The sequence below is a fragment of the Zootoca vivipara genome, chromosome 1 (genome assembly GCF_965207765.1).
Source record: "Zootoca vivipara chromosome 1, rZooViv2.hap1.1, whole genome shotgun sequence".
In the NCBI taxonomy this organism is placed as follows: domain Eukaryota; kingdom Metazoa; phylum Chordata; class Lepidosauria; order Squamata; family Lacertidae; genus Zootoca; species Zootoca vivipara.
Window position 1 is genome coordinate 57,928,435 of NC_142582.1, and position 27,571 is coordinate 57,956,005.

The 27,571-nt window shown below is 42.2% G+C and overlaps 1 protein-coding gene across 4 annotated transcripts in view; it reads left to right on the forward strand.

The window, feature by feature from the left end:
* Positions 1–404: 404 nt before the first annotated feature.
* KMT5B (lysine methyltransferase 5B) overlaps positions 405–27,571 on the forward strand; it is a 32,781-nt gene continuing 5,614 nt past the window's right edge. The window contains exons 1-9 of one of the 4 annotated variants that reach the window (XM_088665679.1): positions 585–1,024; positions 7,710–9,105; positions 10,493–10,728; positions 13,218–13,365; positions 20,322–20,487; positions 21,923–22,032; positions 22,656–22,822; positions 23,117–23,136; positions 23,250–23,386. In XM_088665679.1, the coding sequence (XP_088521805.1) occupies positions 10,569–10,728; positions 13,218–13,365; positions 20,322–20,487; positions 21,923–22,032; positions 22,656–22,822; positions 23,117–23,136; positions 23,250–23,386 (908 nt within the window). In that variant the 5' untranslated portion in view covers positions 585–1,024; positions 7,710–9,105; positions 10,493–10,568. Of the gene's footprint in view, positions 497–584; positions 1,025–7,709; positions 9,106–10,492; positions 10,729–13,217; positions 13,366–19,962; positions 20,096–20,321; positions 20,488–21,922; positions 22,033–22,655; positions 22,823–23,116; positions 23,137–23,249; positions 23,387–27,571 lie in introns of those variants that run through there. The other 3 variants (XM_088665683.1, XM_035122559.3, XM_088665686.1) reach the window with 3 other exon arrangements.

Genomic DNA, 27,571 nt, shown 5'->3' on the forward strand with positions numbered 1-27,571 from the left:
CACCTGCCCTCAAATCAAACGGAGCCCATCAACCATGTCGTATCTTCAGCTTATCTAGGGATTGACAACCCAATTTCTGGCAGCAAAAATAAAAGGCATGTCGAGTTCCTGGTGGGCCATAACATGACCGGTGAGCCACGTTCGGCTTGGCTAGTTACAACGCGCAAGGATTATTAGGTAGCCTGCCGTGTGACGACCCACCAAATCTACACTCAGCTCAAACTGCCCTGACAGTCTTCGCTTGAGGCTCCAGCTTATTTAAAGGGCTGCGGGGAAAGGGGCGGATTGATTTTTTTAAAATGGTTTCTTTCGCGTTCTCAAACTATACTGAGCAGGCCTTGTTTATATGTGTATCCCTCCGCACCGAATCTTGCGAGTAAGCGTGCAAACGGCATTCATGGTGTCCTTCCGCGGCAGAAAGAGGTTTAGAAACTGCAAAGGCGAACGGGGATGGGTTGCTGTACCTCGCTCCGGCCTGTGGAGTTAAAACGCTAAGGTAAGAATCTCTTTGGCGGCGTATTCCTCCGCTCTCTCGCAAGGCGGTCTTCGTCCAGCCTGCCGTGTCCCTCCGCCGCTTTTGGAGCACACAAGCAGGAGGCGCTTCTTCTGGCTGTGCGAGGAAAACAGGGGGTCTGGAAGGAAGACAAAAGACTTCAGCGCGCAGCGAGGATTTGCCTCAGTGGGTCTGGCTCGGGGCGCCCGGTGTTTCTCGCGGAAGGAAGGACCGTGCCTGGGTTTGTTGTTGCTGCGCCGCAGGGTCGTCGTGAGGGGACTCGAGGACTTTTTCTCTCGGGGCCTGGCGGATGGATCTCTAGGTAGCTTTCCCAGATATCGTTCGCCTTCGTCGCCGCCATCTTGGATTTTAATCCGCCATTTTTCCCCTTGGAATTATTATTTTTATATATATAGATGATTATTTTTTTTCGCCTCTGGCCGAGATTCTGGACGGCGGCGGCGGAGGCTTTGTGGACCTGCGGGGCCGCGGCTGGCGAAGAGGACTGCAGTGCCCAGGGGCAGCTAGGAGGTGAGTGCTGGCGGAGGCGGAACGAGGGGAGGGGACGGAGGTGTGTGTGTGTGTTGGGGGGGGGGGTCCTGGAACTGGCACGGCGGCGGCGAGGGCCCCACTCCTTCCGGGGAGGGGGCGGGATGGAAGCGAGGCCCCCTCAGGCTGGGCAGGGCCCGAGGTGGGGGGACGACCCGTTGGCGAAGTGGGGGGGGGAACCTGCTTCTCGTGACGGATGAGACGAGGGTCTTCGGGGGGCAGAAATATGGGGAGGGGCTTCGTTTCTCTAAAGGGCATCAAATAAAGAGATGGCATCGTGCGCTTCGTTCCCCCTCCGGCGCTCACAGATGAGGACAATACGGTGGCGCTGGGAGGGCGGTAGGCGAAGGAGGCGATGGGGATGGCCGGGGCCGGCAGGAAGAGCCAGGCAGCCTTTCCTTGGAGATGGCGGAGAGGGTCGTGTCAGCACTTGGGGCACACTGGGTGGGACTGGGAAAGGCCACCAAGCGCACCTGGAGAAGCAGTCGGGCAACTGTCCAGCCTAGGACGAGGTGCTTCGAGAACCCCCACCCCTACCCCTTAGCGGGGAATCTGGCACCAGGTGCTGCTCATCGTACACCTGCCCGCAACGTCCGCATTTCTAATGAACTCGAGAGTGTCTTATACATGGAGGTTCCTAAGTGACTCCCCCATCCAGGCCTAGGCCTCTGCTTGGCTTCCCGAGATGGTATTGCGCACGGGGCGCCTTCGGACCGCTTTTATGGGTCTGGAAGGGGAAGGGGAGCCACTCCCGAAGATCGGACGGGCCACTTAGGCTATTTAGGTTTTAGAAGCACCCGCAGAAAGCGGCTCTGGGCCACCAGTGGCCGTGAGACCCGCAACACACCCATCTCCCGGTTGGCTGTGACAGCTGGCATCCCTCCTCCTGCTGCTGCGCTGCTTCGGCGTTTAAGGGGATGCGGATCTTCGGAGAGGTGGAGCTGGCACGGGATTTCTGTGATGGGTGGCGGAAAGGCAACTTGATCCTGGGTGTCTCGTTTTCGCAACGTTTGAGCTGGGCTTGGGGAGCGGTGCCCGACACGGAAAGCAGATGTGACTGGATCGGGCTGGGCTGCCTTGAGTGGAGGAGCATTGCTCCCGGCCTCTGAAGAAGGCGAGAGGCGACCTCTAGGGGGCACCGCAGTTTCAGCTAAGGGTCGGAAAGTAGAATAGACTTACCTCCTTGATCCAGCTGAGCTGCAAAAGAAGTTTGTTCTAATCCTGTCAGCTGTCAGGATTTACCCGCTAGTTTCGCTTTGCATGAGATTCGATCAAAGCTGTGTGCAGAAATGCTTATTAAACTAGGAAACTTGTTTTGGATTTTCCACCACAGACACCTGATCACTGAAGAATGAATATAAAAGGGTGTCTTTTAATTATTGACTGAATCGCTATTCCATGATTTTTGTTGATGGTTTTATTATTATTTTTTCATATGTAAAATGAACCCAGTTTCTTCTAAATACAATATGATCAGTAACCTCCTACAGGGGTATGGAACATGCAGCCCTCTAGATGTTCCTGGACTACAACTTCCATCATTTTCCTTGACCACTGACCATGCTAGCTGAGGCTAAGGAATTGGAGTCCAAGAACATTTCCAAGACCCCAGGTTCCCCAGCCCCGCTCACCTGAGACAGCACTTTTTTCTTTCCACCAAAATGCTTGTTTAAAAGAACTGTTGTTTTGAAACAGAAGGAAGTATCAGTAAGCAATTGATAGAGTTACTGGTGGGAAATTATGTTCTTGCCTTTTGGTTGAACAAGCAAATGCTGAGATCTAGGTGATGGGGAGTAGAGTGGTTTGATTGTTTTTATACTCTGTTCATTGATATCTTAGCATTCTCAGACGCTAATTGGGATCACAAGCAGACTTTCCTAATAAATCTCTTGCCCAACCACTGTTGCCCTGCAGTATAGAGCTGCATGAGACTGCTGGCTGTGTACAGCAGTCAGTTCATGCAAGGCAATGATGTTGTGCATTAGGCTGAATATTTGCAATGCACAGGGATTTCATGCTGATGTCAATACAGAAAGTGCCCCTGTAGGTTTGAAAACCACTTTGTTCTCAGAACTATTTCTTACAAACAGCTATTGAAGGCTGCAGGTGGGTCCCACATGGTAGAATTATTGCCTACACATAGAAAACTAGAATACTCAGAAGAGGTCAGGCTAGAATCCTCTCTGACCTCCTAGCTTCTGTGCCTAGGCAATTGAATAGAGCAATACTATCTAGGCTTCACATGAATCACATGAATCCCACCTACTGAAATGATGAAGCCTAGATAGATTTCAGACCATCTGCTCTTTGTGAGAGCTGTGTTGAAGGGAGGCAAAACAGATATGGTGATATCTTTCATTAGAACCCATTACAAGAACACACCCTTTTGAGCTGTGGAGAACTGGAAAAGTATTTTGTTGAAGCAGCTTACCATAAATTTGACAGAGTACTTCTATACTGTTTGCATTTGTTTAGGTCTCAGTATTGACTCCTTTCCCTTGCTTACCTTAGTCATTTAAGGTAACATAGCAGCACATTATATCCACCATTGTTGTGGACAAGTGTTCATGGTGTATCATAACAGAAGTTATATTTTGCATTTGTTTTTCATGCCAATTCATTGGAAATGTAGGAAGCACTTCTTTGTACACTTAAAGTAAAAACTTGTCTATGATGTATTCTTAAATGCTTTATTGCATATTAGTGAATTTAAGAAGCTTTTTCTTGAGTTGGATGAGTCTTGAACTGTGATTTGACTATGTAGATAACATTTCATGAGGTATTAGTTAAATAAAATTTAACAACAAAGTAGCAAAACCTAATTGGCAGAGCATTCCAAAACCCCAATCTTCTGTGCTGGAGAGGGTTTGGATGGGGCAAAGTTGCTCCTCTGCCCAGCCCTTCCCTGTTCTGTCAGTGGGGCAGCCCTGCTGGCAGCTGGCAAAGAGTGCCCAAATTTCCCAAATGGTGGGTATAAGCAACCACTGATAATACCCCTTTTAGCGGTAGCCAGAGGAAACACCTGAAATTGGGCATTTCAGAGACAGAAAGGGCAGGACTGGCACAGGACCTAGCCCTGCTAGCATCAAATGACAGTAGTGGAATTGCTCAGTCAAACTCCTTTGCTGTGCCAGTCTGGGAGATGGCAGCGCATAGGGACAGTTTTTCCCACACCTTCCACCCTGGTTAATGTGATCAACAGGATGCAGTGGTTTGTTGTGGTGCCACTTCACCTAGCCATGCTGTTGCCTGCTAGGGATTGGGACAGCCTTCTTAAACTCATTTTTGAATCTTTATAAGTCACTTTGTGTGCAGTTTTTTATTCTGTACTGTTTTAGAACTTATGTTGTAGTTGTATTTGGTGCCTGTCCAAAGTGAGCCTAATTACATAAAAACAGGAAAAAATACACCTGACTTTTGTCCTGTAGTTTGTTTGTTTGTTTGTTTTTGCCAAAAATGGACAGCCTCCAAACCACCTTTAGTGAATGACTGGATTAATAAACTTCATGAATTATCATTACTGTAATGTCTAAGGTCCTAGAATTAGATGATACTCAGTTTAGGGATTAAATAAAAAATCATTTACGGTAATTCATAATTTTTTTTTAATTCTAGCCACTAGGTGATATTTTGGTGTTTTAATTGTAAATTCTCCATATTATTTCATGATTCTAATATTTTTTATTCTGATCAAATAAATGTGTGAAACAGTGATTGTGATGTATTGGCAGAGCACTGCTCTGTTATACCTAAGGCAAGTTGGAGGCAAATCCAACTTACCTTCCGTGTAAGTGGTATACAGTGGTACCTTGGTTTAAGAACAGCTTAGCTTATGAGCAACTTGGATGAAGAACGCTGCAAAACCGGAAGTAGGTGATTTAGTTTGTGAACTTTGCCTTGGAAACGGAACATGTTCCGCTTCCTGATGAGCGTAAATTGAGTCCCCCGCTGGTATGGGGAAGCACGCCTTGGTTTAAGAACGCTTTGGTTTAAGAACGGACTTCCGGAACGGATTAAGTTTGTAAACCAAGGTACCACTGTACTGTTAAAAACTGGCTGTTAAACTAGTGTATAATAGTGTTATATTGCTGCCTTATAGTATACAAAAGGCTTATAGTATACAAATAACCCCATCATTATCTCTCTTTCACCAATTATATACCAAGTAAGTAGTTTTACTTATAGGAGGTGGTGGTGGTAACTGCTGCTTTAGCATTAACCCATGGGATTGTGCAAAAGTGCAGTATCTATTACTGATGGGATTCTCGCATAATTCCCTAGTTACAACCTTATGTTTAGTGCAGTCAGCTTTGTGCATCATGTCAGCTCTATAACTTTGCTGGCAAGTTGCAGGATTGATCTATTTGACGTGGAAAACACACTGTATTGGTTAATCACATTGGGCTGACCTGGGTGTGGGTCAAGAGGTGTTTTCTGCTTCATATAGGTCAGCTCTGTAATTTTCTGGAGTACGCAGGTACAGATCTTGTGACTCTTTATCTTCCTGAAGTTGAAGGTAGACTTCCACAGCAATTCAGTTTTAATTAAAAAGAATATTAGGACAGAATGGGTACTCAACTGAAAGTAATTGAGTATGGATAAACAGTGTCCGTGCTTGGATTATAGAGATCAGTGGAATACTTGTTCCTGTTTTAATGAGATGCTTGTTTCCATGTATACTCTCTTTGACCTATAGCCTGCTTCCCCTCCCCTCTTTTCCTTTCGTTTAGCTGAGACCTGAAATGAATGCTACATGTTGAACTTCCTGTCTTTGCCCCCTCCCTTTTATTCCTAGTACAGTTTGAATACATAGAGTCACTAGCAGAGTTTGAAAGTACCTGCAATACTGTGATGAACAGAAGTTGTAAATGTTTTTATTACAGTTCAGTACAGAATCCTATTCTAGACCACCTCTGGTGCTAGGACTGTCCACTCTGTGGTACTGAAACAATTTTATTTTATTTTTTGGTACAAAATGGTAGGATCATTTTTGTTTGTATTTCTTGGATGGCTTAGGATACTTGGGCTGATGTATATGTTTTAGTTTAAACAATTTATTCTGCTTCTGATGAACCTTTAAAATAGGTGGTTTGTTATTAATAGCCTGTCCCCATCAATTTTTCAACTACGTACTGGTGTTTGGTACAATACATCAGAGTAAAAAAGTTACCAAATAATGTAAATACTGTGATAGTATTCAAATCACAGTTTTCCGAAGTGCAGTGTTTGCTCCCTGGGAGGGGCGCTCCAACCGCTACAGGTGCTTTCTGCTCTTATCTAGATTGTTAGAACCTTTGAGATAATCATAGAGAATAGCCTTGACAGACTTTATTCAAGAACTTTTAGCAGTTTTCTTTCATTTGGGATTAAATACATCAAATAATAATGAACCCCATGGAGGATAAGGAATGGTGGATTCAGTTCTGTGCATTTCCTTTATTACATATGAATACAGTGGTACCTTGGTTTACGAACTTAATCTGTTCTGGAAGTCCATTCTTAAACCAAAGCGTTCTTAAACCAAGGTGTGCTTTCCCATAGCAGCGGGGGACTCAATTTACAAATGGAACACACTCAACAGAAAGCGGAACATATTCTTCTTCCAAGGCAAATTTCACAAACCAAAACACCTACTTCTGTTCTTAATCCAAGTTGTTCATAAACTAAGCTGTTCTTAAACTCAAGATACCACTGTACTAATCCATTATCCCATAATATGTGGTACACAAACTGAGAAGTTATTTTAAACTTAAAAGAAATCATTTGTAAGCTACTATCTTCTCTCTTAAACACAAAGTTGATTAGCTGTTGGTGTGTAGACAATTAAAAATATTCATAACCTTCCATAGTGGAATTTTAATATCAATAAAGATATGGCCATTTTAACTGATACTTCTATGTTCACTCAAACCATTGGGATATGGTTGGCTCCAGTGAATAATAAAAATGATAAATTGCTATATTAGTAAGTAATACTAATTATAATCTGGATTTGTGCATTAGAACATGCAGCTGTTTGGAAGACCTCAAAGCTGGAATACCTACATGTTCTTTGACAGTCTGAAATCAGTATTGGAAGAATTCTGTAGGAAATTGGGGGCGGGGCGAGGAATGAAACAGGCCCGGTTACATTTTGTCAAAGTGAAGAAACCTAAGAGTTTTTAAGAAGCATGCATTCCAGGACTTTCATCCCGCCATCTGGATAGTTTGGTGCGTAAGCAGGTGATATCTAGATCTGTTAAAATGGAATGTGATTATTCCATTCATTGCCCATTCATTTTTTTAAAAATAAATCTTTCCAGCTAGCTAGCTAGTGATTGATTGATTGATTGATGTGACCCAAGCAGGTAATAAGTTTTAGATGAGGAAAGGACCAACCCCAAATTTGCAGATACTCTCCCATAGAGCAGTGGGCTCTCACCATCAATTTGACCTTTAAAAATAGTTGGGACTCAAAGCTCTAATAGTGCTAATAATTTCATGAGAAAAAAAGGTTTCCTGAAATCCCCCCCCCCAAAGAAAAACCCACAAGAGTCCAGTGCATGTACTCTGGAAAGTGGGGGGCAAGAGTATATTGTGCAGCTTTCTTGTGTCTTCCTGAATGAGCAACATCCACATTTCTAGACAATAATTCTGCATAAAACTGAAACATTTCTTCTCATTCTAGGACAAGCATCCAATGCTAGGCAGTTGCTCTAGAAACTGCCGTTAAGACTGCGGCCAATCCATCATTCAGACAGCTTCAACACCCCCAACCATCAAGATGACGGACGTTTTTCATGTCTGTTAAAAATCACTTTAAACATGTTTTAATATTTAATAAACTTCCCATTCTTCTATGGGGCTGTTGGTGGTCTTCCATTAAAGGGACTCATTGAGACCACATCCACAGTTTCAGCAATGTTGCTGCGTTAAATGCTTTGGACCACTGACAACCTTTGATGGGCAGGCTTGCATGCCCATCCAGAAGCATCTTGTCCAGACTGAAGGCAGTTATGTGGATATGCTAAAGAACAGTTAACCTGAGTATTTACTTGATGCCCTTCCCCAGAACAATCAACCATTATTCAACCACTGATCTAGATACAGATACCTCTGCTCCACAGTGCCTTTACAGCTGCTTTGTCAGTAGAACGTTGATGCTGACTGCTGCTGAGTACTTCCAGAACAGCAATTGGTTACTTTGGTGGCCTGTCAAATTCTGCAACACTTGCTTCCTGAACTCTGTACTTGCATCCAATCCCCTCTGCTGACATCGCAGTATACTGCTCCTGTATCCTGCTTCATACTCCTTTATGTTCCTGTCTGCTTTCTAAATGAATTCAGTGGCTGCTGACTTCAGCTCATCTCCAACTTTGCCTTCACTTTTTGTTTTGGAGTGGATCTCTTGGTAGCTGGTCCACAATGGATTAGACCAGACTATTGGTTGTTTCTTTTCCTTCTGTTCAGGCAATGGAATAAGGCTCCCTACAACTCAGCTGGTGAAAGGCAGCAAATCAAGATTTAGCCTGGAGTCACTCTTGAAAGGGACTGCCTTTGCTTGTTACTTTCAGAGTGCCTCACCAAACCTACAAAAAGGATAAGTGTTTGAGTACTAAGAGTGCTGCTGTGTGCGTTTCAGACTGTTTTCTCTTTTAACAAAAATGCAATTAGTGGGAAATGCTGTTACATTTCTGCAGATATGTACTTGCAATGAATCATATTTTTCAAGTCAGTTTCTTGTCATGATTTCTCATACTGAACCAGTGCTGCAAAAAGTTATTCCAGAAGATATAATACAGGTGACTCTGAACTTAGGCTGGGGTTACATTCCAGGGATAGCCAAAATTGCATATAGTCAAAATGTATTGGGTTCGATGACGGATGGGATTGCCAAAGTATTTTTTCCTGGACGCTTGCCCCCTTTCCTCCTTTTTTATTTATTTCAATTTTTTTGCTAAGCACACGAAGCTAAATGCACACAGTTTAAATGTTCATAAATTGCGAGTTACTTTTAATCCTCAGAGTAGAAAAATGAAAGAGTTAAGGCCTAACACTTACTCTCATCAACGTATGGAATATAGGTGAGCATTGGGAACTGGAAAATATTGAGTTGCTTGCTCTCTGTATTATTGTCAGTTGTGAAACCAGTGGCCAGTTTAATGTCTAACAGTAGTTAATAGCTTGTAATTTGAAAGAGATGAATGCAATTATGTGTATTGAATTGCCATGATTAAAGCTTTTGCTTTCATGTTATTTAAAACAGGCTTTTGCCTGGTAGCGTTTACATGGTAAGGAATTTCATGCAGGGAAATGCATGGATTTCCATGTAGGTGAATGAGCAGGTTGATAGTGGAGAGACAGATCACTCTGTTGTCTCCTCCACCAGCCTTCTGAATACTGTGGTGGCTGTGGAGGAAGGCATGCATCACATCTTGCATGGAAATGCAGTGAATTGGTAGAGAAAAAGACATAGGAATCTGTTCTTCCTCTATCTGCTATACATGTTAGTTATGGAGAAAGGAAAACCCCTTCTTCCATAAAGGACTGCTAACGTTTCTGCACTTAATTTACAAGACTGGATTTTAAAAGTTGAGACTGATTCTGGTAGTAAAAGGTACTTTGTATGTTCCAAACACTTAGTCTAAGCTTTGTGGTTGACCCTTCCTTGAGTTAGTGCAGCAAATCCCAGATCAGTCAGTAATGTAATTGGAAAATGAATTACAGACAATGGCTGATTAACACACATCCAAATGTTGCACAATTGCATGTGTGCGCCAAACCGGGAAGTGACCTGAAAACATCACTAAAAGGGTGGAACAGGGGAGAAAGGGGCAGGGTGTGCTTACATGCACTCCGAGGCCAGGAATGGAACCCCTGCATGAAATGGTCATCAACTGTAATATACAGTTGTACCTTGGTTCTCAATTCAATCGGAAGCCGCAGAAGCTGCATCAGATGTTCAGCTTCCCAAAAATGTTCACAAATTGGAACACTCCTGGGTTTGTGGCGTTTGGAAGCCTAAACCTTCGAGTTGCAAGGTGTTTGAGAACCAAGGTACGACTGTAGATCTCTGGAAACTTAAATGTATTGTAGTGGTAGTTGAAAAATGACTAGTTTGAGCTGAATTTACAAGTATGTATACACTGTACAATAGGGATCAAATAGCTCATGTTTTCTTTTAAGCCAATAGGGATTTAGGGTTCCTGTAAAAATTAGTTCATTCACAGACAGTATTTGTTCAGTATATTTTTTCAGAACTGTATTTTATATGTTCTGCTGCTTTTTGTTTTAATGTTGTACACTGCTGTGGTATTATTAAGTGTTTAGCAGTCTCTACATGCTCCAAATACCTAATATTCTGTGCATTGCCCACAGTATGTCAGTTATAGGCAATCTGACATATGCAGTAAATAAATAAATACATCTTTCAGCAGAGTTTTTAACTATTGTGTGTTCTGTTTCTACTAGGAAGCTGAACTACAATTAACATCTTAAAGCCTTTGGAAGAAGGACTAAATGCAACGGGGACAAATTGCCTGTGGGAATGAAGTGGCTGGGAGAATCCAAGAACATGGTGGTGAATGGCCGGAGAAATGGAAGCAGATTATCTAATGATCACCATCAGAACCAGTCCAAATTGCAGCACCCTGGAAAGGAAAATCCAAAGACTGGCAAAAATGGCGTTGAGAGACGGTCAAGCAGATGTATGTATATGCTAATGTGATAGCAGTGATCTCTAGTTAATTATTTGTAATATCTGGTTTCCTTATGGAATATTGTGGTATGCATTTTTAATGTAATAAATGTATTTGTTGAGTTTATTGTTTTCTCTGTACATATTTACATTGTTTCTGGTTAACAAATTGCTTTATTTCATGACAGATTAATGTGGTTGAATAATTCTTTCTTATTTCTGAAATAAATCTAAGTCCCAATAAATGCTTAAATGTGAATATTCTTCTATATTAAATGTGAATTATCAGAAAAATTGTGCATACCTCAATTTTTCCACATTATGTTGTGTCCCAGAAAAACAAGAGATTATGCTGCAGTCTACAGCTATGAAATCAGTGGGAGATTTGTTATTTACTTCACACGGATATGGATTGTGGTCTTGGCGTTCATGGAAATAGTTGCAAGGACTTTGTGCTTATTCAGTTTAATTTCTATTTACTTATGTCTTAGATATTAATAAAAATCTGATGATCCTACTCTATCATATGTAAGGAAAAGGTTGACCATTGTGCCCCAAGACACAATGTACTACTAAAAGGTTTTTGGTATTGCATAGCCATATGCAACTAATGACAGAAAAATGTTTGCCACCTTCAGGCATGAGTATATAGTGTTGAAAGATAATCTTTATCTTGGCAGAAAGATCCTTTGTAATTCATTTTTATTATGCAGGTGTTTGTATTTCATGTGCCACTACAAATCTAAGTTGGCACAAAATTTGGCTGCCTGAAATTATTAGCTCTAACTTTTTTAAAAAAGCAGTGGTACAAATATTTATTCATAGGGTGGTCATCTGTGCTTCCCTGCTCCCATCTGCCTACAGCATGGGCTGCTTTTCTTTTTGCACTTTTAGAACCTAGGAATTAAGAGCCTTAAAAAGGGAATAGGGATCCTTCCTCAATATCTGCCTCCATGCTGGACAGCAAGTGGCATGCTCTGTCTCATGTTTCAGGCCTAATCTGAAGCTGGAAGGGACTCTGCTAATAAATTTTGACAACATGGTCACATTTTAAGCAAGACAAAGCTCATGCACATGATCTACTTGCATGATTTTCACTTTCACAGAACAGTATTCATAATCTCATAAGAGATCACAGCTCCCTTATTGTGCTGATCATTGACCAAATGCATAAACAGTTTTTTCATTTTTTTCTGCAAGTTAACTATTGTCATACAATTGGAAACATCTCCGCTGTGTTAAGTAGGGTTATACTACTGAGGCTACCAACTGTGCTTCCATTATATTTTAATTTTAAGCAGGTATTATTTAATGTTAGAAGGGAAGTGAGATAGCTATGTGGCGCTTTATCATTAAAATAGTGAAAGATTTGCCCAAAAGCAATTTTTGCATGTCACAGTCAACCAAGCATGTGCCAAGTATAAGGCCATTGTGTCTTCAAAATATTTGAACAGTCTTTATCTACTCAATATTCACTAACCAACAGAAAAACATTGTTAGCTCTCTGGCTGGCAGGTTATATAGTTTCCATGACTCATTTCACCAGCTCCAAATGTGTGTCCCTGATGTCTTCTTCTTCCTTCCTTCCCTGTTTTTGCCATAATAGATCAAAACTTTTGAAAACCCAAATATTGACTTTGGATACCAATTAAATGCATGCATGGCAATTTCTATAATTTATTTTGCATATGCAAAAGGGAATCCATAATATTCCCACCCTGAACTTTCCAGGATTAAATAAACGTGCACTTCAGTTGGAAATGTGCAAAGCAAGACCAATATAAAATGAAATACAATATACCTCTTGCAAAAAGTATTGTGGGGGCATTTAGGATGACATGTAGGCCATAGCTGCCAAGTTATCCCTTTTTTTAAGGGATTTTCCCTTATGCTGAATAGGCTTCCTCGCAAGAAAAGGGAAAACTTGGCAGCTATGCATGTAGGCTTCATCTAAAAGGTACAACTGGTCAAATGCAAATAAGATAGAAGGCTAGCTCTTTCTGGAATAGCATCACTGCTGCCACCCTGCCAATCTTGATTAGAATATATTTGTTTAGTTACATATTTAATAGTACTAATGACACCAAACAACTTTAGTGTCATTTGGTGGCTCTTGATCATTAATTCAGCATCACTGAATGTTCAAATGTCACCCAATAGTTTCACTTGGTATAAATTGGTATAAACTGATGTTTAGGGGCCTCGTTTGTTACATTTAAAACTCTAAATTCCCCAAGGTTAGAGTGATGTATAAATAAATAAAAAACAGACTATAAATAAAAAAACAGGATGTGATTGGAGTCATACAGCAGAGACCCATTCTCCCACCTTACGCTGCGTCCACTTTGAACTTCCATAGAGTATTAGGACAAATCGCATTGGTCTCAAAGCTGTTCCTCATGTTGTTGTCCTTCATGCGATTGCCTCTTAAATGGGTAAGGTCCAGAAGAGTCAGTAGTCTATTTTGGCTAATACTAATATTTCTTTTGATTTATGCAGGTAGTGGTGGTTCGGGATTTGAGGGCCAAAGTCGCTACGTGCCTTCCTCTGGAATGTCTGCCAAGGAGCTGTGTGAGAACGATGACCTAGCAACTAGTTTGGTTCTTGATCCATATTTAGGTTTTCAAACACATAAAATGAACACTAGGTAACTTGCTTTGCTTTATCTATCTAGAAAACATAAAGCCTTGTGTGTATCAATAGTAAAGAAAAAATGTAGATATGAGCTCTCAAATTCTGCTTGCTTTTTTTTTTAAAAAAAACAACCTTTAAAATAAAACAATGTGTTGGGAATTGTGCTTCAAATATTCCCTTGGGACCAGAATGTCAAGTAGACTCATTCATTCATAATTCATTTAATCTCCATTGTCTGCACCAGGTGAGGCCTCAGGCTAAATCCTATAACCAAAGCTACAGTAATTCAACTACCAAAATCTTGAATTACCCAGACCATTATATAAGTGTTCCCACATCTTACTATTCATGTGCTGATTAGATTTCTCACTCATTAACAACATGGGCAGCCATTACGATCAATCATCATTTAATGATTGATTGCTGCCTTTTATCACTCAGATTAGCTTTCATTAGGTGATTTGCTTGAGGTAATATGATTTGCGGATTGAACATGTGAGTTCTATATTTATTGTTGTGTTTTGTAGTAGGAAACTTTTCTTGTTATTTTTCACATTCTTCTTGTTTTTCTATATACGATTGAGCCCACAATATAATTTTTAGTTAGGTGGGTTCCATTTCTGTTTATTATCCTGGCACCAAGCTCAGTCTTCAGCATAATAAATAACACTTTTAATAGCCAATCTCTAAAGCATCTTGCTGAACTTAACGTTTCATACTGGCTCAGAAGTGTGCACAGCTTAGAAGCTACCAACTCCTCAGAACAGATTTGTCTAGGTTGGGGGTGGGGGATTCAGTCCCACTGTGCAGGCAGAAGTCCTTCTGGTTACAGAGCAACTTTGTTGGATGTAACCCTGTGTAATTGTAAACCTAAGAAAACTTAGGTTACTGCTTGTGGCTTGTTTCGAAAAATCTTATATGAGCCCAGGTTTGGATGGCACGATAAACCAGACTTTGGGTGACTTTATCTGTCATGTGGCAGGAGTGAGGTAGCACTCCAGGAACTTTTGGGTAGGATGTGCCTGTAAGATGCATTTTCACATTAAACCACAGTTCATTTTAAACAATAGCTTAATGTGGCATACAGAGCAGGCCACTGTAGAGTTCTGAATCCCCTCCTGTGGAGATTTGTTTCTGTATAGCTGTCTTTACGCTGGTTTTATTAGATGAGATCTTTGTGCTTAGACATTAAATTGAGTTTGAATAATCTGTCTGATTGTGGCAGCTTCAGGTATTAGGAGAACTTATTTCTGGTTGAAACTCATAGAATCCTAGGAGGCTATTTTTCATAAGCTCTTGAGAAGAAATTGCTTTAAATATTTCAATTCTGGATCTTCCTGCATCTTGACTTTGTGGGGAAAATGTTCTAATTCATAAAACGGTTGCTCTTTAACATACCTTTAAATCTACTTAAAGATAATGCTCTACAAAAAAATGTTATGCAAAATATGGTCCAAAGTGATGTCTTTTGAACATAGAGCCCACACCTGCTTGATCAAATCCTGGTTTAATAAGCCAGGATATACATGAGCTGCTTGCACCTGCAAACAACCTGTTTGCTCCTACCTCACCCTTCACACGAATGAGGAAACAAACCAGGACACTGTTGTTAACCCTAGTTTCTTGTTACATGGGAACTTTGGTTTTTTATTTTTATTTTTATTATTATTTTATTTTATTTTATTTATACCCCACCCATCTGGCTGGGTTTCCCCCACCACTCTGGCGGCTTCCAACAAATACCAAAATACATTAAAATATCACAGATTAAAAACTTCCCTAAACAGGGCTGCCTTTAGGTGTTTTCTAAATGTCAGGTAGTTGTTTATCTCCTTGACCTTGGAAGGGCATTCCACAGGGCTTCCAGATGCTTAAGTATTTCTGTGTTCTGCCCAAAAGCTCATTCTTGCTTTCTGATTATGCTTCCAGTCAATGCTGTTTGAGCTAGTGTGAACCAGCCATGACTCTTTAAATAATGTGCCCCTTTTCTATATTCAGTTTGAGAATAAGTGTTGACTACAAGTGATCTTGACGGTTTTACCAGAATACCTTGCTGGGGGAAATGCTATTCTATTTTAATAATAATAATAATAATAATAATTTATTATTTATACCCCGCCCATCTGGCCGGGTTCCCCCAGCCACTCTGGGCGGCTTCCAAAAAAAAAACAGAAATTCTAAAATACAGAAATCCATCAAGCATTAAAAGCTTCCCTAAACAGGGCTGCCTTGAGATGCCTTCTAAAGGTCTGGTAATTGTTCTCTTTGACCTCTAGTGGGAGGGCATTCCACAGGGTGGGTGCCACTACCGAGAAGGCCCTCTGCCTGGTTCCCTGTAACTTGGCTTCTCGTAATGAGGGAACCGCCAGAAGGCCCTCGGAGCTGGACCTCAGTGTCCGGGCAGAACGATGGGGGTGGAGACGCTCCTTCAGGTATACCGGACCGAGGCCGTTTAGGGCTTTAAAGGTCAACACCAACACTTTGAATTGTGCTCGGAAACGTACTGGGAGCCAATGTAGGTCTTTTAGGACCGGTGTTATGTGATCTCGGCGGCCGCTCCCAGTCACCAGTCTAGCTGCCGCATTCTGGATTAGTTGTAGTTTCCGGGTCACCTTCAAAGGTAGCCCCACGTAGAGCGCATTGCAGTAGTCCAAGCGAGAGATAACTAGAGCATGCACCACTCTGGAGAGACAGTCAGTGGGCAGGTAGGGACTCAGCCTGCGTACCAGATGGAGCTGATAAACAGCTGCCCTGGACACGGAGTTGACCTGTGCCTCCATGGACAGCTGTGAGTCTAAAATGACTCCCAGGCTGCGCACCTGGTCTTTCAGGGGCACAGTTACCCCATTCAGGACCAGGGAGTCCTCCACACCCGCCCGCCTCCTGTCCCCCACAAACAGTACTTCTGTCTTGTCAGGATTCAATCTCAATCTGTTAGCCGCCATCCATCCTCCAACCGCCTCCAAGCACTCACACAGGACCTTCACCGCCTTCACTGGTTCTGATTTAAAAGAGAGGTAGAGCTGGGTATCATCAGCATACTGATGGACACCCAGCCCAAACCCCCTGATGATCTCTCCCAGTGGCTGCATATAGATGTTAAAAAGCATGGGGGAGAGGACAGAACCCTGAGGCACCCCACAAGTGAGCGCCCAGGGGTCTGAACACTCATCCCCCACCACCACTTTCTGAACACGGCCCAGGAGGAAGGAGCGGAACCACTGCATGACAGTGCCCCCAGCTCCCAAGCCCTCTAGACGGTCCAGAAGGATGTTATGGTCGATGGTGTCAAAAGCCGCTGAGAGATCCAGCAGAACAAGGAAACAGCTCTTACCTTTGTCCCTAGCCCGCCGGAGATCATCGACCAGTGCGACCAAGGCAGTTTCAGTCCCATGATGAGGCCTGAATCCTGACTGGAAGGGATCCAAATGGTCCGCTTCTTCCAGGCGTGCCTGGAGTTGTTCCGCAACCACTCGCTCAATCACCTTGCCCAAGAATGGAAGATTTGAGACTTCAATACCTCAAGAACTCTGCATATGAAGGCTAGAGCCCCAATAATTTTCTTTCCTCTATTTGTTCAGTGTGGAGACCAATATTTTTGCTTGTGGGAATCTTTGATTGTCAGAGCTCTTCCTTTGTTTTTGTTTCCCATATTAGAAGTCACTATGCTTGCAATAGTTTGTGTAGAGAGCTGCATAAAATGCTCTGTTGGGAGCCACCCAGAGTGGCTGGGGAAACCCAGCCAGATGGGCAGGGTATAAATAATAATTTTTTATTTTTATTATTATTTATTATTCTCTGGTAACCAGAGAGTTGGACTACTGTAATGTACTACCGTATACATTCCATTGAAGACAGTTCAGAAACTTTTAATTAGTTCAAAATGCTGCTGCCTAACTGCTAACTGGGGCTGAGCTGTGACACTATTGTTTCTTACCAGCACTGAAGCAGTTTCACTGGCTCCCAGTCAATTTTCAACTTCTATTCACAGAGCTGGGCCTTCTGCGCCATTGCACCTGACTGACTAAGTCAGGCATCCCCAAACTGCGGCCCTCCAGATGTTTTGGCCTACAACTCCCATGATCCCTAGCTAACAGGACCAGTGGTTGGGGAAGATGGGAATTGTAGTCCAAAACCTCTGGAGGGCCGAAGTTTGGGGATGTCTGGACTAAGTCATCATCTGTGGTGAAATGGATGGAACCCAGGGAGAGGGTTTTTGTTGTCATTGTTGCAAGCCGATCTTTGAAAGGAATTCCCTGGGTGGGATTCCCTGCCACCTGTGTTAATTTCTTAATACCAAGTAAAGATCTTTGGAGTACTCCTGGATCCAAATTGGTGACTTGTGGCCTAGGTGACCTCAGTGACTAGGAGTGCCTATTTCCAGCTTAGGCTGGTTCACAGCTACCAGTCCCTTTTGGACAGATATGACTAGAATAGGGACAGCTATCTAGAAGCAGCACTAGCAAGAAGTAAATACTCTTGGGTGTATGGTTCAAAATGCCAATTAATAGTGGAGTCCTGTACTTTTTATTATTATCAAGTTACAAGCATGGGTGAATGTCTTATAGACACCCTCCATAGAATTCCAAGTGGCTGAAAAGCATATTGCTATTTGTCCATGGTGAATAATTTTTTTTAGTTCAAGATTGGGTTCTTTTGCATACTCTCATATGAGCACTTAATCCATGATATTTTCCAGTAAGAAACACTCGTTTGCAAACGGGTTTGTAAGAGATATTTAAAAACATGTTAAGAGTTATAAAAATGAGAGAATTATTAAATGCAAATTGTCCTATATACAAACACTTAATTGAAAGCAGACATTGATAAAATATCTTTAAAATGTTTAGAACACAGTTTCACTTCCTCTATTTTGACTTGTCGTCCCCCCCCAAAAAATTGATACTAACATTTATTGTCACCAGACTAGAAATTATTTAAGGTTTCATACCCACATCTAAAATCACTCTGTGTATTGGGATATGTGCTTCTAAAAGCAAGCATTTGTTCTCAATACATAGTAGTTATATTTGATTTTTGGCTAGGATTGATGTAAGTATTCTGTACACTTTGAAAAATTTGAACTTACATTTTTTCTATGGCCTATGACAAAAGCAAAATTAAGAAGGAAAGGACATGGGGGGGACTTCAAGAGTAAAATGAAAATGCTTTTGTTTAGCAGTTGTGCAGTGCAATCCTATGCATGTTTACTTGGAAATCACATTGAGCTCCATGGACTTGCTCTGTAGAAAGTGTTCAGGATTGCAGCCTTAATGCTTCTGACAGAAATGTTGGGTCAGGTGGCTTCTTGACCCCAGTAGCTCACACAGGGAAACTAAATATAAATAAATATAAAACTGCAAAATACTCATAGATTTACACTCTTATTTTTTGAACCCAGGTAAGTCCTGTATTCTAATCGTTGCAATTTTAGAAATTTGTATTTCTGATGACAATGACTGCCTGTTACCACCTGAAATCTTAAGGTTCCAGTTTGTAATCATTTATTGTAGCCAAACTCCTCTTAACCTTCTGTTTTAGCTTTCTTCAACCTGATGCCCTCCAGACATTTTGGAGGACAACAACTGTTATACCTGACAACATGGCCAATGGTTGCTGCTGTTAAATATTTGAAAGTCTCTTTCAAACTTCCCCAGCACTGATCTCCTAAGCAGGCCAGGTTCTTTAATTGTAATGATAAAATCCCCATTCCTATAGCTGCTCTTGTGATTCATCTTTACATCTGAAAATCAACAGCAACACAGGATGATATTTTTAAATAACATTCCAGCTTTCCAGATGTGGCTTCTCCAGTATCTTACGCAAGCATGCTGGTGTTTCCCTAGGCTTACACAGATTTGCACAGATTTCAGCAGTACATTCCTTTTTCTCTCTCAAAGTAATTCCTGAGACTGTTGAATAAAGTAGTCCTTGAGGAACTCATCCAGTTTATTCTTTGCTTGTGTTAGCATAACTCTCTGATTTTCACTAGAAGAAATAACTTTTCTAAGGAATGAGGGCAAGAGTTTTGGGGATCTTCCTGTGGCAGACTACATACCTTATCAATGTGGCCATTGTTTTGAATTTGTGCCTAGAATACCAAATCAGTTGCACGAGATTTTTGAATTCCACTGCTGGTGTCAAGAGGGAGACAGAGTGCCTGCTTGCTTGTAACCATTTTTGGCTATTTGTCTGCAATGCTATGTCTGCATTCTAAGATTATACTTGAGGTGGTCATAGATTGTGGGGATGATGCTATACAAATTTACAACAGTCTGTACACAGATCGGGGCCATGCCCAGTTTACAGCTTTGCTTGTTTGGAAATGTAATTTCTTAAACAATGTTACATGGAATGAAGCACCACTCAATACTTAGAGCTGTGTTGTGTGTTAAGCATCCTTAAGGATGGGTGCCAATGGCTCTAATTTTGAGGGTCAAGTGTGTTGTTTCAGGCTGCTAATCCCTGTAACCCAGATGTGTGGGAGGTGTCAGTCTACACTGCTCTGCTCCAAGACAACATGACTGACAAGAATTGGCACTTGTTTTATTTATTTATTTATTTATTTATTTATTTATTTATTTATTTATTTATTTATTTTGGTATTTCTGTGCCGCCCCATAACCGAAGTTCTCTATGTTACATCTGCACAGCTGGCTTCCTACATGAGTGCAGGTGCCTCAGAGGAAAAGACTCTTGTCATTCCCATTAATGGGACACTTCCAACTGTTAACAGCTGCCAGGTATGCTGCTTAGAATACAACATTCCAAATAAACATCTCCACAGCTCTGTAAATAAGGAATCTAATAGCTGTGTTTCTGTTACATTTATTTCCTTAAATACTCAAGAGTTGTGTAGAGCCTGCTGATGGCAATGTTCATTTTCATTTATGGCCCTCTCAGTGATACAATTGCTCTAAACGTATATAAAGTAAGTAAGCGAAATATGACTAATATTTTGCTTTTTAGATTTCGACCAATAAAAGGAAGGCAGGAGGAATTGAAAGAGGTGATTGAGCGTTTTAAAAAAGATGAGCACTTGGAAAAAGCCTTCAAGTCCTTGACATCAGGTGACTGGGCCCGGCACTATTTTCTTAACAAGAACAAAATGCAGGAAAGGTTGTTCAAGGAACATGTAGGTATATTTATACTTAATCCAAGTCCAAGTTAGTGTTTGGTTTACAAGGTGTTGTGAATGTTACTCAACTGAAACTGCTTGTGTTGTCTACCCTTGCTTTTAGCTTCAGCAAATACTGCTTTGGGTTTTTTTTAAAAAAAAATCAAATTGATAGAAATTAATTGATGTTTATGGAGACTGTTCTCCATACTTAACTGCCCAACATGGTCGAAGCTATAATGGTCTGTTAGGTATGCCACTAGTTTGAAGGGACCATGAGGGCCATCTAGTCCAACCCTCTGCAGTGGAGGATTCTTTTGCCCAATGATGGGAGAAAGATGCAGTAGAAAAGACTGTTCAGAAGGAATAATAGGAAATCGTTTATTATTTAGTAAATGCCCTCCATAGTTATAGGCAGGTGCAGATTGAACACAGCTGGTTGTTTAACCATGATTAAGTGTTCGCTGGCATTATGTCTGCACTGCCCCCATTTGAAGGTATATATGACATTGAATTGATGCATTAAAATAATCAGACTACAACTTTGCCTTTTCAGTAAGCTGTGGGTGTTATTCATGTAGGTTTTACTCAGAGTATACCCACTGAAATTAAAATAAAACTAGTTTAATGCCACCCTAAACATTTTTTGGTAGTGGTGGAAGAGTATTGTAGTGGGGTGGTGATAAGTTTTCCACTAGAAGACCTGGAGATTGTAAGTACTTTAGAAAGGTAAGACCTAGTACTCAATGTATTGTATTGAAGCTTTTTTTTGGAAGCAGAATTTGAGTTCCAAGTCATAGATCTCTGGAGAGTTCATTGCTGTACAGTACTTGATGTCTAGACAAAACCAGCTTTGGATATCTTGGGCTAGGATAGTCAAGAATGAAGGCCAGACTCTTTTCAGTTATGAGTATATTTATCATCCTCCCTTTCTTGGCATAAGAGTGAAAGATAGCACATTTCATAAAACCGTAGAGTTGGAAGGGACCTTGAGGGTTGTCCGGTCCAAACCCTGCAATGCAGGAATAGGCAGCTGTCCCATATGGGGATCAAACTTGCAACGTTGGCATTATCAGCACCATTCTTTAACCAATGGAGGGAATTTAAGAACAATGTTAAAGGGATTGTTTCATGAAATCCACATTGAGCCTGTATTTTTCATTAGTGTAAAGTTATGTGAAGTGAGTTTGTGAGAGAGGGTTGACCACATAAAAAAAAAGTTGTGTACACTCATCAAACAACAATATAGCATAATAGAAGCAGCAACTCTATGCAACTCAGTCAAAATTGTTCCATAAATGCAGCAGACAATAAGAGTATTTGTAAGGTCCATTTTAAAACTTCTGGCGCTTGTCCAATCTCATTGGAAAACAAGTTGCCAGATGTGGAACAACTGATTCACATCAAGTAATGCAGCTGTTCTGGATAATTTCTTTTCCTTTCCCCCCTGCAGGTATTTATTTATTTACGAATGTTTGCAACTGACAGTGGATTTGAAATATTGCCATGCAATCGGTATTCATCAGAGCAAAATGGAGCCAAAATAGTCGCAACAAAAGAGTGGCAAGTATTGCAGTAATATTAATGCTACACCAAGTTCTCATGAGGTTCAACTTCTGATATGAAACTTGCTGGTGGGGGAGAATGCAGGGGACTTGCTTTCTATTTTTTCAGTTTTTAATGTTTGTTTGCAGCCATTGCTTCTCAGATCTGCTATCTCTTCTTCAGTGCTACTTTTTTATTTCTTTGAGTGATCCCACCTCATCAAGCATGCATCCATCCATGTTTTGGAAGCATATTCCAGTGCCCAGTTGGACCAGCTTCACCTGCTCTGCTGTGATACCTTAGTTTCTTTACCACAGTGTGGTCAGGTGGGAAATATTCTCTGGGGATTGTAGGAAGCTGAATTACTGTTGGATATGACATGCACTAGAAGTGCAGTGAACAGCTGATTAGTTGGTATTGCTTCACTTCAGAGATACCATGTATACTCTCCTGGCTTTTTAATAAGTTATCCAAAAAAAAAAATTCATTGCCTAGCCAGGGGGACAAGTGAACAAACAAATGTACAGAATGCAACTATAATTCATTCTGTTAAAATATTTTATGCTGGAGAAAGACTTCATTAATAATATGTATTGTTTGTTCTGTTAACTAAGGAGTTTCTTCCTTTGTTTGTTTGTTAGGAAACGAAATGACAAAATAGAGTTATTGGTGGGTTGTATTGCTGAACTCTCTGAATTAGAAGAGAACATGCTGCTCAGACATGGAGAGAATGACTTCAGCGTCATGTACTCAACACGGAAGAATTGTGCTCAACTGTGGCTTGGTCCAGCTGCATTCATCAATCATGGTAAGTAACAAACAAAGAAAATACAATGGAATTAATTGTTATATTCAGGACTACTTTTAATTTATTTCTTGATTTGGAGTACATTTCTCGCCTGTGTTTTATTAGAATGATCTAGATTACCGTTAATGTTCTTTAAAAATGTGCAATATATTTCTTACTTAGTGATACACCTAATTGTTCAGTTGAATATTACCATAAGTAAATTAGCATGAAACCTTACTTTAGGTATTTGTAACTATTCATGTTCCAGGTCTTATCAGCAGTTAATTGATTTTCTTTTGGACTTTTTTTCAGATTGTAGACCCAACTGTAAGGTATGTGGTCAGTGTTTTAAAATCCTCCAAACTAGCTTTTTAAATATATGGATGTTTTAAAATTATATTTGATTAACTGAGTAATATTACATGCCTCTTATTGCCCTTCATAGTTTGTGTCAACTGGCCGGGATACAGCATGTGTGAAAGCTCTGCGAGATATTGAACCTGGAGAAGAAATTTCTTGTTACTACGGGGATGGGTTTTTTGGAGAAAATAATGAATTCTGTGAATGCTACACATGTGAAAGGTATGTTCTAGTCATGTAAACAGTGAACTGAAATACAGTGCAGTTGCACTGTACACCTGCGTGGTTGATCTGTGCGTGTGTGGCTAGTCTTGCAAGAACTTGCCTTGAGCATCCAAAAGTCATTCCCCTTCCATAAGAGGTACACTGATATCCTCCAAATAAGGACTGAAAAGAAAACATGTGAAAACTGGACTGCTGAGAGTAGATGGCATTTGAATTGTTGCTTGAAGAATTGCCATGAGTGAGGTATTTCATCGGTGCCAAAATACTAGAAAAGAATGGTTACTTCATAGATTGCCATCTTCTCCCCCCTCCCTCTCTCTCCCACTACCGCAGTAGAATTAAGTGTGGGAAGTAGCTCCAGAGCTCTTTCTGTATAATTCCTATCTCTCACTCTGCCATGGCTCCCAGTTCCTACTCTAAAGGCAAATTTGCATGCTGTGTCAGCCAGGCTCTTGAAAATCAACCCACGAGTGACCATGTTTGGGATCAAAAGAGTTCTTCAAGCTCGCATCAGGAGTTTCTGTTAGCCAAGTGGAATTTTTACTTTTAACATAGAAGAGCTGATCCCAATGCCATGATGCACAGACAACTTTGGAAACCTCATTTGCAAACAAGCTTCACAGCTCTCCAGATTTTCCATGTAATGTAGTATTGAATTTGCATAGAATTGAAACTTTGCCCCTTTCAGTGTACAGTTATTTGAATCTTTGCATGCCTCACACATTAAAGTAATCATACTTGAGCAATGCTCCTGTTTTACCCAATTCCTTATTATTCTATGATAATAATAATAATTTTTTATACCCCGCCCATCTGGCTGGGCCTCCCCAGCCGCTCTGGGCGGCTTCCAACAGAAATATTAAAATACAATAATTTATTAAACATTAAAAGCTTCCCTAAACAGGGCTGCCTTCAGATGTCCTCTAAAAGTCTGGTAGTTGTTTTTCTCTTTGACATCTGGTGGGAGGGCATTCCACAGGGCGGGTGCCACTACCAAGAAGGCCCTCTGCCTGGTTCCCTGTAACTTGGCTTCTCGCAGCGAGGGAACCGCCAGAAGGCCGTTGGCACTGGACCTCAGTGTCCAGGCAGAACAATGGGGGTGGAGACGCTCCTTCAGGTATACTGGACCGAGGCCGTTTAGGGCTTTAAAGGTCAACACCAACACTTTGAATTGTGCTTGGAAACGTACTGGGAGCCAATGTAGGTCTTTCAAGACTGGTACTATGTGGTCTCGGTGGCTGCTCCCAGTCACCAGTCTAGCTGCCGCATTCTGGATTAATTGTAGTTTCCAGGTCACCTTCAAAGTAAGCCCCATATGTTGTGTGCCCATTAAATAAATAAGTTACACTGTACCATTTTTTTAACTTATACTAATAATTTTATTATTTGTACCCTACTCATCTGACTGGGTTGCCCCAGCCATTCTGGGCGGTTTCCAAAAATATATAAAAACACAATGAGACATCAAACATTAAAAAACTTCCCTATATAGGGCTGCCTTCACAGATAGTTGTTTATCTCCTTGACATCTGATGGGAGGGCATTCCACAGGGCGGGCACCACTATCGAGAAGGCCCTCTGCCTGGATCCTTGTAACTTCACTTCTTGCAGTGGCAGAACCGCGAGAAGGCCTTTGGAGCTGGACTTTAGCTGCAGAGGTAGTTTAAGATCCCTTGGCTCAAATAAAGTAAAAATAATAATAATCACTGCTGTTTGAAAATTTTGATTCTGATGTCACAGTATTTTCACTATGATGATTCAGCTATAGTTGCCTTTTCTTTATTTATCTTCATCACTGCCACACATTAAGAGAGGAAACTGCAATTTAGGAAAAAATATATGCCCCAGTGTGCTTCCTCTACAATTTTTGTTCCTTTGCATCCAACTGTGAAGCTCTCAGCTAAATAAACTCTTGTTTCTCTGGGGCCACTTCACATGTTGCAGGAAGCGCAGCTGTGTGTATTATACTATCTTTTGTGAAATGTGAGAGCTGTGTTTGACTATGTGCACATAATACTGGAAAGCATGGAAGCCTAACAACATTTGTATACCACTTGATTGTAGTAAAGAGGTTTACAAGAAATAGTAAAATTATAAAAAACACTGAGGAAACAATTAAAAACATTAAAAGTTTGTTAAATTTAACAGTAAAGGAAAGTAAACATGTGAACATCTGCATGTCTGGCCAGGTTTGCCTGAACAAAAAAAGGTTAAGTAGGCACTGAAAGGACTACTGGGCAATAGAGTGGTCAATAAACCAGCAGCAACCCCAGTTTAGCTCTCTGGCCCAACACCAGGGCCCAGACCCTCTAAGTCCATTCCAAGGTAAAGAGGTTTTCTGGTAAAGGAGTCTAGCCTGGTTCTGTACAGGGTACCCAGATGGGCACAGCTAAGACGGGTCAGACCCACCTAGCTCATGCAGCCAAGTCTTGGTAATATTTGCCAAAACAGTCCCTTCATAAATTATCAAGCAATGAATGAACATGGTCTTAACTATGGACTGACCTGGAATTCAGTAACTGCACCACCAGATCAGTGGGCTCAATGGATAAACTACCAGTAACTTGTAGAGGAGTGGGAGGGCTAAAATGGGGGGCAGGGACCAAACACCTAGGCCTCTGCCACAGATGATCAGCCTTTCCAATCACAACTATACCTTTCCTTGCACACCATCTATGATATTGGGGCAGCATCTTCATAACTCTCTGCTACCTGCCTACCCAGACATCTGCCTGCCTACCTAGTGCCATCACTTGGTATCACTACATACATCTCAGAGATTAGGACCACAGATAATGAACAAAGGACTGGTAGTAGGCACATCCCACACTATCAGACAGAAGATAGTAATGCATGTATATGCATGTGGTCCAAAAATCAACCATGGATCCTAGGTAAAAGGAAACTTCACAGAGAAGCAGGCATTTCTGTATTTTGTAAAGTTGCTCATAGTAAAATAAAGGTATGAATTTTCCTACTAACATTATCATCCAGAACCTGGAAATAAAGAAGATGGTATTAAAATTTGCTTGAATTATTCAGTACAGTGGAACCTCGGTTTACGAACACCTCGGTTTACGAACAACTGTAACCCAGAAGTAAGTAAACCGAGGTGTCCGACGCCTCCACGAAGGCCTCAAGACTGGGCCGCAGCTGTGGAGGCGTTCCTATGGCTCAGCGAAGGCCCGGAGCCTTCCGCAGCTTCAGAAGCACTCCCAGGGCCTCTCCCTTCCCCCCCACTCACACGTTTCTGGGCCTTTCCTGGACCTGGGGCTTCCGGCAGCCGAGCGTCCTCGGCGGGACGATGCAGCAGCAGGGCGATAAGGCTGAGGCTCTTCGTCTCGCAAGGTCCCTCTCCCCTCACTTCTTGTTTGGAGTGGGGTTGGCCTCGGTGGGTTCCGGGCTTCCCTCGCCCTCTCCTCTGGTGCACTGGAGTTCCACTGAGCACGTTGCCCTAGGCCACAGGGTTCTGGGGCTCCTCCCGGCTGATGGACGGGTGCCGATGGCCGGGTGCGCTCTGGCTCTGGTCCCGGGCTTGTGCGTTCACGGGGTGTGTGTGTGTGACAACCCCCAACCAAGCCACTGGGCTCCCCGGGCTCCCCCCACACCTATCGTGGAGTGGGGGCGGCGAACTCCGCAGATCGGGGCCGCGGACACGCCGGCTGCTTTGCCGGATGTCGGGAGCACGCCGGCTGCTTTGCCGGATGTTGGGAGCACGCCGGCTGCTTTGCCGGATGTCTGGAGCATGCCGGCTGCTTTGCCGGATGTCGGGAGTGCTTCCCCCGAGCAGCCCTGAGCCGCCGAGTCCGCCACCGCTCGTGCAGTCGTCGTGGGGGTGACGACCGGGAGGGGTGACGACTCCTAAACTGAGCCACTGGGCTCCCTGAGCTCCCCCCCACAGCTCGGGGGGCGCGGAAGCACCGGCTGCTTTGCTAGATTGTCGGGAGCGCTTCCCCCGAGAGGCCCCAAGCCGCGGAGTCTGCCACCTCTCGTGCGGTCGCCAGGAGGGGTGACGACCCCTAAACTGAGCCCTGGGCTCCCCGAGCTCCCCCACCTCTCCTGGGGCGGCGGCGGACTCCGCGGCTCGAGGCCGCTTGGGGGAAGCGCTCCCGACTGCGGATGTCACCCAGAGTTTAGAAAATTCTGTTTCCCTTTCTGCATTAGCTTCCCCAAGGATGTGCA